At 37.9% G+C, this 15243-nt stretch overlaps 1 protein-coding gene across 1 annotated transcript in view; it reads left to right on the forward strand.

Moving 5' to 3' along the window:
• Positions 1-15243, forward strand: part of PRKD3 (protein kinase D3) — a 44186-nt gene that overhangs the window by 23968 nt on the left and 4975 nt on the right. The window contains exons 9-17 of the mRNA XM_080342629.1: positions 22-145; positions 2820-2897; positions 4559-4835; positions 7851-7903; positions 8265-8337; positions 11393-11499; positions 12089-12250; positions 12712-12810; positions 14937-15204. Coding sequence (XP_080198755.1) covers positions 22-145; positions 2820-2897; positions 4559-4835; positions 7851-7903; positions 8265-8337; positions 11393-11499; positions 12089-12250; positions 12712-12810; positions 14937-15204 — 1241 coding nt within the window. The remainder of the gene's footprint in view (positions 1-21; positions 146-2819; positions 2898-4558; positions 4836-7850; positions 7904-8264; positions 8338-11392; positions 11500-12088; positions 12251-12711; positions 12811-14936; positions 15205-15243) is intronic.

Consider the following 15243-nt stretch of genomic DNA (forward strand, 5'->3'; position numbering starts at 1 on the left):
AACTGTTCTGTCTTTTTTCAGTCCTTCAACAAGCAATAATATTCCTCTCATGAGAGTTGTGCAGTCGATCAAGCACACAAAGAGGAAGAGCAGTACAATGGTGAAGGAAGGATGGATGGTCCACTACACTAGCAGAGACAATCTGGTCAGTGGCTTTAGTTTCTTCCTGCATTAACTTAAACTATTTCTCAAACCAGTGTATTTTTTCCTCTGATTTAGATATTCTGATTTACAGTATCACTGGAAAGAATTTAGCCAAGGTGTTCATTATAAAGAAATCTAGTGCAAAGTAGAAACGGTAGTTTATTGAAAATTCTTTGTGTGGTGTTTTAATAGTTCATTTCCCTTTTAAGAAGGAGAAACATCTCAAAATGGTCTCAAATGAATTGCATGTTTAAGGTATTGACTTTCCTGAGGTAATAATTTGGAATTACTTGGTTATGTCTTCTTTCTCTTTAGCAGTTGACCTAAATATTTGTATCAGTGTTTTTATTCTACTACATGAAAAAGCAGAAATCATTATAAAATTACAAGTACTGAAACGGTTGACACAGTTATGCTAGTGATCTAGGTGTTTGAAACTGTTGATGTGCTCTTCATTCCTCTAGCAATTCACTCTGTCTAAAAGTAAGCATGATTGAACACCATCCGCCCCAACGCACTATTCCTCTTGATATCAGTGGAATAAAGAGTTGTGGCTTGACTGGACATCCTTGGTTGTGTGAGCATCCTCCAAAAAGACTACACTGTTTGTTTCCAGTGCTACCGATAATGATGTAATTGAACTTTCTTAGGCAAGCTCCTTGTTTTTATGTGTTGAGGGGGAAGATAAGGAAGAATAATTCTGTTTTGTAGAGTTGTCTGATGGGAGTGAATCCTCTTGTCTTCTGGCAGATGAGTAAAAAGGATGAAGCAGCTCCCAGATCTTGTGAAGCACTGTGTGTCATGTTGAGACTGATTGTGAAGGGGACTTCAAGAATTTAGAGAAGCAAAGTTATTCAAGTTCTGTTGAAATCAAGCTGAGGGGTGACACTAGTCAGCTCAGGTCACTATTTTTATTTTTTGTGATTGTAAACTGAACAGACCACTTCAAGTGGTCTGTCAGAAACTGTCTTAAAAACATTTATTCAAAGTACAGTTTTCTAATAACCTAGATGTATTTATCACAAACCAGAATAAGTATGTAGCACATTTCAGATGAGATTCCAGCCAAGACTGCTTAACAGATAAAAGTATCATCAGCTGGCGATGGAAAAACTAAGGCCAGGTAGTAAACAATTCTAGCAGTGTTCAGGGCAGACCGGGTACTCAGCTCTGATTTAATCGTTCAGTATAGGCAGTACATTTTTCCATGGACTTTTTTGAACCTCCTAATAGAACAGTGATCAGATTGTATACTTCAGCTTAGATGCTTTTCTTCATCTGTCAGTCTGGCTGCTACCTAGATGACATCTATTGAAAAAGGCCATTCAAATGAAGTATTCTGCCACAAAGGAAGGTGCCTTCAGCCAAGCATGATCTCATCAAGCTTCCTAATGGGAGACTTCCGAATTAGGCATTACATTGGCTACTGCCTTGATTGCTCTCCTGTCAGCAATGTCAGACATTCTTATTATTAGGCTGAATGAACCAAAGAAGTTCATTTTAACAGTAATAGATGTATGCTTCTTGCTGACCCTGAGGAAAAGATATTTCACCCTTTATAAGGACAAGTCTCTGTGTCGTCTTAAGTTCTTTTCCTCACTTGAAGACTGTCCTTTTTCAGAATAGGGTGTGGGCACATTTTGAATCCCTGAGCGAGTTACTAACCTGTTCCTTAATTCTTCTTCTCCAAAGTCTTCCATGATTTATGATGTAATAAAGAGGATATATATCCAAAGGACAGGTTCAGCCTTATGCTTTCACCCAGTTTCCATTCAGTGTTGGCTCGGATTGCCATTAGTTATGTCCATTCATGACCTAGCTTTCTTTGCTTAACTCCTGCAGGTAGTCTTTGCTTCCCCATGATTTAAGTGATGTAAGCTCTGCTGTGTTATGTTTCAAACTTGGTCATCCTAGACCAGAGTTAAGAGTCTTGGATTTTTGTCACAGAAAAATGAAAATGTGTTTCTAACTATGGGAGCATAGAGCAAGCAAAGTGATTTAGATCCATACAGCTATATTAGCTTTCTAAAAGCTTCTTTGGAGGAATGTCCCTCTGCTTAAAATTACAAGAGGGTTATGTGCAACAGCATATATTACTTTTTGGTGTAGAAGATATTTCTCATTGATGGATACTTCCAGAAAATGGCTGTTTAGTCTGTCTTGATTTTTTTTTTTTCCCAACATATTTTGTCCACTTAAATCTCATAACCTGCCTGTATTGCCACTGTGTACTGTTGACCTTCTAGTATTCTGTGTTGACAAAAGAATTAAGGAGTTGTTAGGCTTGCTCAGTCCTTGAACACTTGCAGTGTTGGTGTGAGGGCACAGAGGGAGAAAGCATGACTCTTCCACAATTGTTACTAAATTAGAATAATTCCTGTTTTGTGAACACGTGTACTTGGAGCGAAACCTGTGTAGGGAAGTGTTTTTCCTGTACAATATAACTGCTGTTGCTACTGCTCTTACTGTAAGGTAAGTGATTTTTTTTTTTTTTTTTATGGTTTCTGGAAATAACTCTCAAAATGTATTTTTTATGTGTCTAGTCTAAGATGCAACTGTAGATTAATGCTAATTGATGATCTTAGTAATTTGAAGCATTTCTCATTTAAACAATTGGATAACAAAAGCCATACTGGTGATTTATTCTTTACATTATTGTATTGTGCATTTTGTAGAGAAAAAGACATTACTGGAGACTGGACAGCAAATGCCTCACGCTATTTCAAAATGAATCTGGAACAAAATATTACAAGGTAATTAATGATGAGTAATAATTACATTGCACTTGATTTGCTCAGTGCTTTATAGACCTGAAATCTACATCTGACCAGTAAAAGTATTATCTCCATTTCCTCATCTTTTTTAACCAAAGCTGCGACTAGTTTAATTGTTGGCCAAAGCTTACAAGTGCGAAGGACCAAGACTAACTCTGAGAAGTTGCTTGCAGCTCCTGTTCTAATCCCCTTGAGTATGTCTCTCTTTACATTTTGCATGTGCTGTTCTCTTGAATGACCTAGCACATCAAGCTTTCTTCACAATTACTAGAGAATTTGTTTGGCTACATGTCTAATGAAGGCTAGGATTTTTACATTCTATAAGTAGTGACTGAAAGCTTGCATGCTTTTGTATTTTATTTTGAGATTCCAAAAATTAAATTATTTCCAACTGTACAGCTGAAAGTTGCAAGCAAGATTTAGAGGAAAATTTACTGTGCAGCATGGTGTTATATAAATGAAGCTTACCAATAAGTTTAGTGTATTGTTAGTATAGTAATGTGTTAAATGGTGGAATATTCAAAAAATGTGTTCAAATGTATGAACAGGATTTTTCCTTTTCTTGTATTTTTCCTTTTCTTGTCTTACACCTTTAGGTGGGAGTGGAAATCTTGCAGCTTCTTCCCTTATAACATCTCTAAGATCAAGCCTTTTCTCTGTACACCCAGCTAAACTTGCCCAGATCCTTTCCATCCCTATCTTGACCAATGCAGTCTCTTCTCAGACCTCTCTGATACTTGTATTGCCCTGTGCATTCAAAACACAGCTGGTAAAATATGTTCCTTGCTTGTATCTCCGTTATGTCACTGCTTTTCATCCTTTGACTTGCCCCTTTGCACCCCTTTTTAGACTGCTTAAATCTCAGGTTAATTGTCTTTGCTGCTAGAATCATTCATAGTTGTTGCTTTCATGTTTGTTTGCACTTCATCTTAATCAGCTGCTGTTTCTTGTCCCACTCACACCAGCCTGGTGTTCACCTGCTTGTTCACTACTTTTGCAAGTGATGTGCACATGTGCACCTTCCCCTGTGTGTGGAGTGCCCCTCCTCCAGCTACTGTGAACTTGAAACCATTTCTTCTTTCAGATCTGCTCTCTAGTACTGCTTGTACCATGATCTTAAACTGACAAGGTAGAGGAGTCAGTAGAAATTCTTAATATCTGTATGAAAGAGCATCTTTATCCAAAGTGATTCACACACATGAAGCAGTGCTTAATGGCTAGCTGATATAACCATGTCTTCCTAATGTTGTCTTGTTTCACTTTTTTCCCTGTCATGCTCTTCTCTAGCTAAGCTGTATAAATTTGGGAAAAAGTCATCCTATAGTTGTGCATCATTTCTACGCAGTGGGGGCATGTGTCATGCTGAATATAAGTGTGGTTTGCCTGGGTAGAAAACAGTGGTTATAGAGGGAGAACTGTGGTTGGGCTGGAACTCTCTAGGCTCGTGTAGAGGAATTCAGAAAACTGTGGGTGAACACTGGTCATGCACAGTTTGTCCTTAGTTGTGAAGCTTGATATTTTAGTTTTGGTATTTTGCTATATTTACTTTGATTTCTTTGCAAACAGTTTAAGTTTTGAGTATCAATATATTAAAATATTATGTGCATTTTAATTTTTTAATCTTTAATATTTTTCTTCAGGAGATTCCACTTTCAGAAATTCTCCAGGTGACTCAGCCTCGAGATTTTTCAAACGTGGTGCAGGGCAGCAACCCACACTGTTTTGAGATCATCACTGACACGATGGTGTACTTTGTTGGCGAAAACAATGGCAGCAGTCATCAGAGTCCTGTTCTTGCTGCCACCGGAGTTGGACTTGATGTAGCTCAGGGCTGGGAGAAAGCCATTCGTCAGGCTTTGATGCCAGTCACTCCTCAAGCTAGCGTTTGCACTGCTGCAGGACAAGGAAAAGATCACAGTAAGCAGGCAGACAAGGCCCTATTACCCGTATTCTGAAGCTGGTAATGGTCGAGATTCCTTCCAGAAAAGTGCTTATTTAGAGTGAAGTATTGTCTGTCTTATTTTCTGCTGATTCACATCCCTAATTTTACCCAAGTCTCTAAAAAGTAACACTTAGGTATGTGGAGGGTGGGCAAATCCTTGAATCCATTGTAGTAGGAAGTAGTAGTTAAGAATCAGATTTATAATTTGAATGCATATTGCAGAGCTTTATTCTAGGAGCATTAAGAACTTACACATAGTTACTGGACGAAAAAACAGATAATAGTTTAGATTTACTAACATACTTTAATATATATATATATACACACATATAATATACATATAATATATATATATACACATATAATCTGAAATAACTAAATTTGGATACTCTTTGATGTTATTCCCTATGCATTTTATTAAATCTGTGAGATGTCAGTAGCTAAGGAGAAGGAGTTAGTGTTGCAATGTAAATACTGAAAGTGATGGCAAGAACTTTTGCTGAGCGTAGTAATAAAAAGTACATTATTCTTCCTTCTGTGCACCTGTCCTCCCTTTCTTTCTCTGGCATAGGATCATATTCTTTATCAAGGCTCCCCTAAACTACATGTTTTCTTCTTTCTCTTCAGATATCTCCTTGTTCCTTGCAATGACATTAATTCACATTCTGTACTGAGATTTATGCTTTCATTCTTTAGTTTCTTTTCATCTTCCAGCTACTCCTTAATCTTTTTAGTAAAATTTTCTTTTGCAGGAGATTCTGAGATTAGTTTCCTTTTCTCTGGTATCTGGTTATTCTGCATCAGCAACAGTTAAGGACATGTAAATGCTAGTCTGTGGTAAAGACACTTTCTGAAAATACAACCATGGTCTGAAATGGTAAGCTATGAAATACCAGTACCGGTATCTGTGTTTAATTACAGTGGAGAAACATTCCTGTAAGACGGTACCTCGTAACTGACCTTATATGTAGGTAAAATGTGACTTTCGATGAGAAATTCTTAGTTCCAAATGTACATATACAAAGTCTCTTTGTTTTCTAGAACCGAAGGCTTACTCTTGCTGAGAGACTTGAAAAGACAGTTGCTTTTTCCAGAATCAGTATTTTTGCACATAGAAATAATAATTTTTATAGCAAAACTTGACAGTGGTAGAGAATAGAGCTGTAGAGGTAGATACAGAGAGGAAGAATTTTAGCATGTTTAGGATTGTAGGAGTATATGTTGTGGAATGGCTTTCCCATATTCTTAGACAACTCATCAGGTTGTTTTTTAAACTCTGAAAAGCCCACAAGATGTCCATTCCTCCCTCCTCGTCCTGCATACTGTGAGCCATGAAATGTAACCCAAGAACCTTTAAGAAAATAAAAGTTTTAGTTAAAAAAAAAAAAAGCTCAAATATATTATTTTAAATGAGAAGACCAGAAGAGGAGAGAGGCATTGCTAATGCTTGGCAAACTTGCAGCAGCAGGGAGTTTGTAGTGTCAAAATGTCCCCAAGACACTAGCTTGTCAATTATACCACGTACTTGCTAGAAATGAGGATGCTCTCTGAGTCTGACCCATGGGAAGGAGACCTTCCTGAGCTTGCACCTGCAGGCTGGGATGGGATATTTCTGACCTGAAATGAGAAAAAAGTTTAGTAAACTGTTAGCTGGTATAGAGTACATATGGAATCCTGACATTACTGCAGAAGTGACAATTTTTTCAGTCCTTGTTCTTTCACATTTCAGACACTAGAAAAACGGATTTATGTGTAAAGAGTAACTCAGTCTCTACTTACCAGATATTTTGTATTCTGTAGTTACCTGCAGAGAAGGGTTCAGTGTGTTTCAAAAACTGTATCTATGTTTTCTAGTTACCTTGTTTCATCCTTGCTTCAGTTCTTGTTGACCTTAGTAAATTTTTGTCTGCCTTCTTTCTTGTTTTTCCTTGTCTTTTTTACTGTTATTCCAATACAGACTTGACTATAGTCAATAATCAGTAGACATATGCAAGGCTGTGATTCCAGTTCATTTCAGATGCAGTATTCATAGTGTCATTGAGAACTAGTATTTGTTGCTCTCTTAAGTCTGTAAATTCCTTCTTTGAGATGAAGTACAGGTGGCAAAAATCAGATACAGACATTTTCTTTGTTCTCTGAAGTTGTTTCTAAAGTTCAAGGCTCTTATTAGGGTGATAAAGGCTCTTTTCGAAGTGCTAGTAAATCTGTAGTATACCTTCCATCTGCTTTCTTGGTGAATTTGTTCTACTTTTGTTTTCTGCCTTCCTTGACATCTCTCTTGTAATGTTATTCCTGTAATGAAAACTCTCTGTCAGCATCTGCTGCAGGCTGAAATAGTCTATATCTTTATCTTGTGCTTTTACTTGCAAATTGCACTTTCTAGACATGCTCTTATATTCCAAAGATCAATATGCTTCTATAGTTTGTCCATGAAACAAATATTGGTTATATTATGAGTTTTATTGCTTTTTAAATTATCAGGTCTTCTGTTACTTGCTTTGCTTAATTTGTTTCCTTTTCTCATGCATTAGTTCTGTATATCTTGTTGCCACAGATAATTAGTAACCACATTCATTTGGCTATAAGGGATCTGCCTGGTCCTCTTCCCTGTGTTTTTCTACCAGAAGTTCTTAGTAGTTTAGTAGTTTAATGAACTCTGATACAGTTATCACATTACTATTGCTTGTGGTTCTCCAGCTCTCTAATGTATACATGCTCGTATTGTTCTACTATTTTTGTAATCAGCAATATGACAAAAATAAACAAATAATCCCACCAAAACTCCCAGGGTTGTTTATCTAATCAGTCTGTGAAATTTGAGTTCCAGGGTATGATGTTTCTGCAGAACAACAGAACATCAATAAAAATTGTTTCACCATGACTGAGTTAGAAGTCAGTAAAGGTGTTTTGTTTTGTTTTGTTTTCCTCTTTTTACTGGAAAGAGCCTGCCCTTCTTATTTACTTACTCAGTTATATCTTATTTATTGCAGAAGAGTTATCTCTAAGCATCTCTGTTTCAAATTGCCAGGTCCAGGAGAATGTGGTGAGTCATATGCATTGTATAATAATGGTGTTTGTTTAGCTGGGTATTACAAAGTGATGGGTAGTAGCAGTATCTGGATGAGAAAGCAGCAGCAGGGTACTGTAGCTGAAGAAGTCTGTGTCCTGCTTACCTGATGCAGCTGTTAGTTTGTGTGAATGTGTGTCCCTGCTGACAGTGCAGCTCAGTGGATCCTTTTCTGGAAAAGTTTTTGTTTTTCCACGCTGTTCAGGGTAATGATGGCACCCTTTACAGAGTTTGATTAATGTCACATGTAAATACAGCTTAGCTAGGACTAACTGATGTGCTCATGAACATTTTGATTACTTCTGATATTTATGATTTGTTTTTTTTCATGCATTAGGATATCAGCTCTGTATACCAAATATTTGCTGATGAAGTGCTGGGTTCTGGACAGTTTGGTATTGTATATGGAGGTAAATTACATTAGATTCCATTATGCATTTATTAAGGTAGAATGTCTGTCTACTTGATATAATTAGCCTTTTTGTATTTGCTTAGCTGAATCTAGAATGCCTAGGTGAAATTTATGATGTTATAGTGTTAAAAGTTTTGTTTAGATTTTGTCTCTCTGATGTTTTATGTACAGTATTTCTTACAGTTCATTTTTTGCATTTAGAGTTTTGCATTGGCATCAAGATCAGTTTAGAATATGCATTGAATTTTGACCACAGTCAAATACAAAGCAATCTGTAGGCTCAATTTGGCCTTGGTTAATGGGTTTTTTTAAATTGCAAATTCTAACACTGTTGTCTGTATTACACAGTAATAGAAGTCATGTCTTTAAGGAGGCTGCCAGTTATACCTGTTTTCAATTATATTTGAGAGATGTGGCCAAAAGCAATTAGAAAAACACATCTTTTACTTTATGCTTTGACAGTATTTATGCAAATATATTATTGACGTTTTTATGCAAACAGTGGCACTACAAATTTTTGTCGGCAGGAAAAAGTACAGGGAGGAATTCTTTGTCAAGAGGTCTCTTTTTTGTTAATAGGTTCCAGATGTAGACTTATCACTTTTAGTTTTTAAAAACTTCTATTGCAACATGTAACTTGTTCATAGTATGTAATCACAAAAAGAAGAAATACTAGAAATGCATCATGTGAAGTCTGTTTCTCTCTCTCTTTTTTTTTTTTTTTTAATTATTAAATCCCATATGTTATATCTCAAGTGTTGAGAGAACCACAGACCATAAATCTGGAAAGAAAGAAAAAGTGATAACTAATGATTGAAAAGTGGTAACCTTTCTGCTTCTGTTGTGTTGTCTTTCTAGTCAGGAGGTATTGTGGCTATTATTTTTCTGTGCGCCAACTGCGTATTTCAGTACTTCATTATGCCATTTGATGGTCTAGTTTTACATCATTCTTGTGAGAGGTCTATTTTTTTTCCTCTATATTTCTTAAAGCATAGTGTAAATCAAAGTATAGTCCCTCTCTTTGAGTAGCACATGCACAAGTGCAGAGAGATTAGTTCAATGTTTTGGTTTTATTTCTATATATACTCTCCTAAATTGCCTTTTAAATAAATCTCAGCTTGGTATTTTTCATGATTCAATGATTATAAATGCTTATTCACATAATAAATACTTATAAAGGCTTTTATTATATTAAATCTTTTTGCTTAATGATGCCTTAAAATATCTAGAGTAAGTGTACTCAGTTTCTTAAGATAAAATCACAAGCTGAAAGAGCAAGAAAAGAAAATTTCATTTGTTGGCTCTGCACGCTGCTTAATTGTTGCTGGTGTTTGGGGAGACTAGATCTGGTAACTTCTAATATTGGCTTCTTTGTAGGCTTACTGAAGTAATTATTACAAAACCTTTTCTTTAAACAAATAAAGGTAAAATTAAGTTGCTCGCATTGTGGTTGTGTTTTTGGTTTTTTTTATCCCCACTATTCTGGACAAACATTTACAAATTGTAGATCAAGTAGTTATAGGATATTGATATGCTACTCTTGTTTCTTTCAGCAAGAACAGTTTCCCTCTGCATGTTTTGGTTAGTTTTGAAGGGTCTGAAAAATGGAGACAGAAAAAAAAAATTCCTGACAGTTTCTTACTGATGTAAAACTTGCCCTGAAACCTGGTTGGTTGCCTTTTACTTAGGAAAAGGAATTTTCTAGCTGCTTTTCTGTTAATCTTTCTTTGTGTTCAATGTTAGCTCTAGCCTAGCTTCTGTAGTTAAGTGCTTTGCTAGTTTGGTGGTTTTGCTTTACATTATTCTGCAGCCTAGTATTTGTATTCTGAGTTTTGCATCTAGTTTGGAATTGATGGTATTTCTGCTGCTTTTCAATATAATTTGATGTCTAGTGGAGCCAGAATCACATACCCTGAATCAGTTTTTTTTTTTGTTTTTGTTTTGTTTTTAATAATAGCTGGGTGCTGTGATTTTTTTTTTTTTTTTAATTTTTTGTTGTTGTTGTTGTTGTTTTTTGGGGGGTGGGCTGGGTGTAAAAATGGCTGATTTGTTACAGACAAAATTACAAAACTCCAAGGGCCTCTCTCTTTCAAGACTTCTGGCTTTATGCTGTTGTCTGTGACAGTCCAGTGTACAGTGTCAGCTTTTCTTAGGACTAATTAAATCTTTAAAAAAATCTGTTTTTTACTCTCCAATTGTTAGTTCTTTTTGATAACCCTGTAAGCCCTTTTGGACCTTGAGTGATGTCTCCCCAAGCAGCCTGACTTGGGCCGGTGGAGATGAGCTTGGATTTGGCCCTTCACGCATGGTGCTGTTTGAGGCGGGGGCAGCAGCTGTGGGAGCCATTCCCAAGCCCTGTGATTGTGATAGAACTTGGTTTAGCAGTTGTGGAGAAGCTGGGTAAGCATTTGCAGCTGCTCTCTGAGCCCCTGAAACATCCTCACTGTGTATTGCAGAATGCTTCTCATTTAGCTGATGCAGGTTGCAGCAAGGAGTAATATTTGGTGCTGTCAGCACGTTTTGCTTCTTACCACAACCTTTTGAAGCTTTTTGATCACAACAGACTGCTTCCTGGGTGTTAGCATGGTATTCTTTGTGGCACATAACTACCCACACATTCCTGATTATTAGGTATAATTTCCCGTCTGTGTGGAACCCATAAGAGAATGAAACCACTGGAGAAGATTTGTAGATCTTTCTTCATATTTGTCTTGAATAGTGTGTTTGTTTTTTGCAGGAGAGGCAATATTCTGTGGGAGTAGGTATTACTTGCTAATGTGCAAGTCCCTTGCACAAACAAAAACTTCGCCTAATACATCCAGTTTCAATGTGGATACCTGACAGCAGGGTAGTAACCGGTTTAAATTTATCTACAACCCTGCTGTTGAGGCCCATCACTTCTTGTTACTCATATACCAGTTGCAATTAAATATACTAATATTTTACCTTTGTACAAAATATACTTGTTTCACCAAAAATGAATGTCTGCTGTAAAGTTTTATAGCTATGAATTGCTTCTGCCTCGTGATGTCTGACATTGACTTTCTGTTTAGGAAAACACAGGAAGACTGGAAGAGATGTGGCTATCAAAGTCATTGACAAGATGAGGTTTCCAACTAAACAGGAAAGTCAGCTTCGTAATGAAGTAGCCATTCTCCAGGTACAAAAGTATTTTTTGATCACATTGAAGTTTGTCTCAAGCCATTAATAAGATTTTGTTGTGTGTGTAAATACTCTGAATTGGTTAATAAATCTATGTGTGCGACTTCTGAATCTTTTTGTAAGAGTGAATCTTAGAAGAACGGGAATTCCGGAGTATTTGGTAGAACTGATAACTTGGAAGTGGCATTTACCCCCTATAGGGGATCCACTGAAGACAGCTACTTTGGCTGTGTGCTGTCTCCTGCAGGTTAGCAGGAGACTCTATTTTTGGCTGTCTTCCACTGCTGGCTCCTCAGTCTGAGTGTTATTCTTACGTGTTCTGTACTCAAGCTACTGAGTGTTCTCAACTGTAAAATAAATCACTGTAGATAATTTGTGTTAAAACAAATTAGTCTTAGTAGTGATAATCAGCATGTTTCATGGGTTGACGTTTGTTTCAAGCTACTTTCTTGCCTCAGACATTCTGGTTTTTTCATCTCTAACTCTCCACTTAACTGCTTTTTGATTTGAGGTACAATATTTTCATGTAATTCAGGATATTTCATACAGTTCTATTTTAATGATGTACCTATACTACTTTATTTTAGAATTTGCACCACCCTGGGATTGTGAACCTGGAATGTATGTTTGAAACCCCGGAACGGGTCTTTGTTGTGATGGAGAAACTGCATGGGGATATGCTAGAGATGATTCTTTCCAGTGAGAAAAGTCGACTTCCAGAACGAATAACGAAGTTCATGGTCACTCAGGTTGGCATTGAGTCTCTCTTCTTTGAGAGGGAAGGCTAGATTTGTCTTTTGTAGTCGTGTGAGAGTGGATTTTGGAGAGGGGGTTTTCTGTATTGTTATTTAATAGACAACAGAGAGGGCTGCACATCCAATGAAAGTTGAATATACATGGCAAGAATTTTGAAAGTTAATTATATTTTTTTTGCCTTTCTTTCCCAAGACATAATATTATGGGTATCCAAAGATTCACATCAAAAGAGTAAGCATTCAAAAAGACAGAGAGGAAGCTGGCGGGTGGAAGTAAAATCAAAACCATTAGTTCCAAGTCTTGATAGGCTAAAAAAATCTAGTACTTGCACAGCATATATGGGATAATTCTTGAAGACTATGTTGATACAAATTACTGTGTTGCTTAGTGTGTGTGGCTTTTGACACTTTTTTTCCACTTGAATAGTTCCAGAAATGTTCTTTCCTTTTTGTAGATACTTGTTGCTTTGAGGAATTTACACTTCAAGAATATTGTGCACTGTGATTTAAAACCAGAAAATGTACTACTAGCATCAGCAGAGCCATTCCCTCAAGTGAGTGAAGTTTAAAAGATACTTCTTTCATCACTTTTCGTTATTATTTTTTTAAAGAAATATAGACATTTCAGCTTAAAGTGACCTCTTGTGGGATTGTTCAACTGACATATTCTAGAATTGCTTGAACCACGTGTGTTACAGGTTTTTTCATTTTGTTGTTTTTGTGTGTGTTTGCTTTTTTTTCTTTCCAACTCTTAGCCTAGTTCCGTGCTCAATGGTCTGTTTCAGTGTCGTTCCCCTCAGACATGGATCATGTCTCAACAATGCTGTGCACCAGCATTCTTTCTTCCAAGGAGCTTGAGAAATACAACTACTGCAGCACTTAGCAAAAGGCTGTGTAGACTTCATCTATTTTTTACACTTGTGAAAAGTGAGTGGAAATTGGTATTCTGGATTACAGAATCACAGAATCGACTGGGTTGGAAAAGACCTCAGAGATCGAGTCCAACCCTTGGTCCAACTCTAGTCTGTTTACTAGATCATGGCACTAAGTGCCATGTCCAATCTCAGTTTAAAAACCTCCAGGGATGGCGAGTCCACCACCTCCCTGGGCAGGCCGTTCCAATGCCTGACCACTCTCTCTGTAAAGAATTTCTTTCTAATACCCAGCCTAAATTTCCCCTGGCAGAATTTAAGCCCATGCCCCCTTGTCCTATTGCTGACTGCCTGGGAGAAGAGACCAATCCCCACCTGGCTATAACTTCCCTTCAGGTAGTTATAGAGAGTGATGAGGTCACCTCTAAGCCTCCTCTTCTCCAGACTAAACAAGCCCAGCTCCCTCAGCCTCTCCCCATAGGTCTTGTGCTCAAGTCCTTTCACCAGTCGTGTTGCTCTTCTCTGGACCCGCTCCAGCACTTCAATGTCTTTCCTGAACTGAGGGGCCCAGAACTGAACACAGTACTCCAGGTGTGGCCTCCCCAATGCAGAGTACAGGGGAAGGATCACTTCCCTTGTCCTGCTGACCATGCTATTTTTGATACAGGACAGTGAGGATAGTCCAGTGGAAAAGGCACAGGACTAGAGACTTCAAGACCAGTCCTTTCTGTTCCAGTGCTGTTTGACCCTAGGAAACAATTTTTTCCATGTTGTGCATCTCTTTGTCCTCACCCTGTCTGTCCTGTTCATAAGCTGCTGAGGACAGGGACTGGCTTGTGTGTCACTGGCCTTAGTCACGGATCTCTGTTATCAGTGTATGTGATCTGACATTGTAATATGAACTAAATAGCTCATTTCTGTCAGACAAGTGCTGTTCAGTGATACTAGTATTTATGTATTGTAGACTTAACTTAGTCAGCTGTTATCTTAGATACCTTGGATAGTACGGATTTTGTGGAGGATACATGGAAATTAAATCTGTTAGGCACCATCGGAGAATTGCTTCTAGTCCCGAGACATTGATACAAAGTGGAGTGGACTTTTGGAGAGTCACTTGTGTACCTTTAGTGCACTGCTCTTGCTTACACCTTGAGGAGGGCTTATGAACCTGGGGTTAGTGCTGGACTTCATCTGGATCCTTTTTTCTGTACAAGTGTCTGCTATGTTCAGGTTAAGGAACCATCCCAGAACCATGATGATTTGAGCATCAGTGCAGGCACCAGCTGCTGATGCGTTTTACCTGGATGGTTACTGGACTGTTCTGCCCAGAGCTGGCTGAGTCTGAGTTCTAGTGAAAGCTTACTATTTGATTTCTTTGTAGCTGAAGCCTCCAGCTTCAGGAATATGATTAAGAGGAACGTGACCTGCCTGGGATTCATGTGCTTTTTACGTTTTGGTTCTGTGCCTTGTGAGGGTGCGGGTCTGCCTCTGAAAATGAGCTGACTTTGAAATCAGTTTTTTTGTCTTATTTGCGCGCTTGCGGCCAGGTACTACGCAGACTGCCTCCGACCTGCGTCTGTGCAAGGCCTGTTCAGGTCTCAGTCTGAAGCGTGGTTGATCCACAGCCCGCAAAACCAGCAACCTAAAACCTTAACTGACTGGCTTATGCAATGTTTTGTCTGAGGTTTAGTGCACGTGGTATTTAAATGGTGGCAGAAATGGTACCAAGTACCGCTCTGGTCTTGGGCAGTAGCATGCTTTGGAGATCAAGCAACGATTTCTCAGTTTGAAATCTATTTCTTTTGCAGGTGAAGCTGTGCGATTTTGGCTTTGCACGTATCATTGGTGAAAAATCTTTCAGGCGCTCTGTGGTGGGGACACCTGCTTATCTTGCCCCTGAAGTGCTCAGGAGTAAAGGTTACAACCGCTCTCTAGACATGTGGTCAGTAGGAGTTATTGTCTATGTGAGCCTTAGTGGTACATTCCCGTTTAATGAAGACGAGGATATAAATGATCAGATTCAAAATGCAGCATTTATGTATCCACCAAATCCTTGGAAGGAAATTTCTAGTGAAGGTAATAAATTATTTTTCCCTATTAGAATGTCTTTATATG

The sequence above is a fragment of the Nesoenas mayeri genome, assembly GCF_963082525.1.
Source record: "Nesoenas mayeri genome assembly, chromosome: 3".
NCBI classification, from domain to species: domain Eukaryota; kingdom Metazoa; phylum Chordata; class Aves; order Columbiformes; family Columbidae; genus Nesoenas; species Nesoenas mayeri.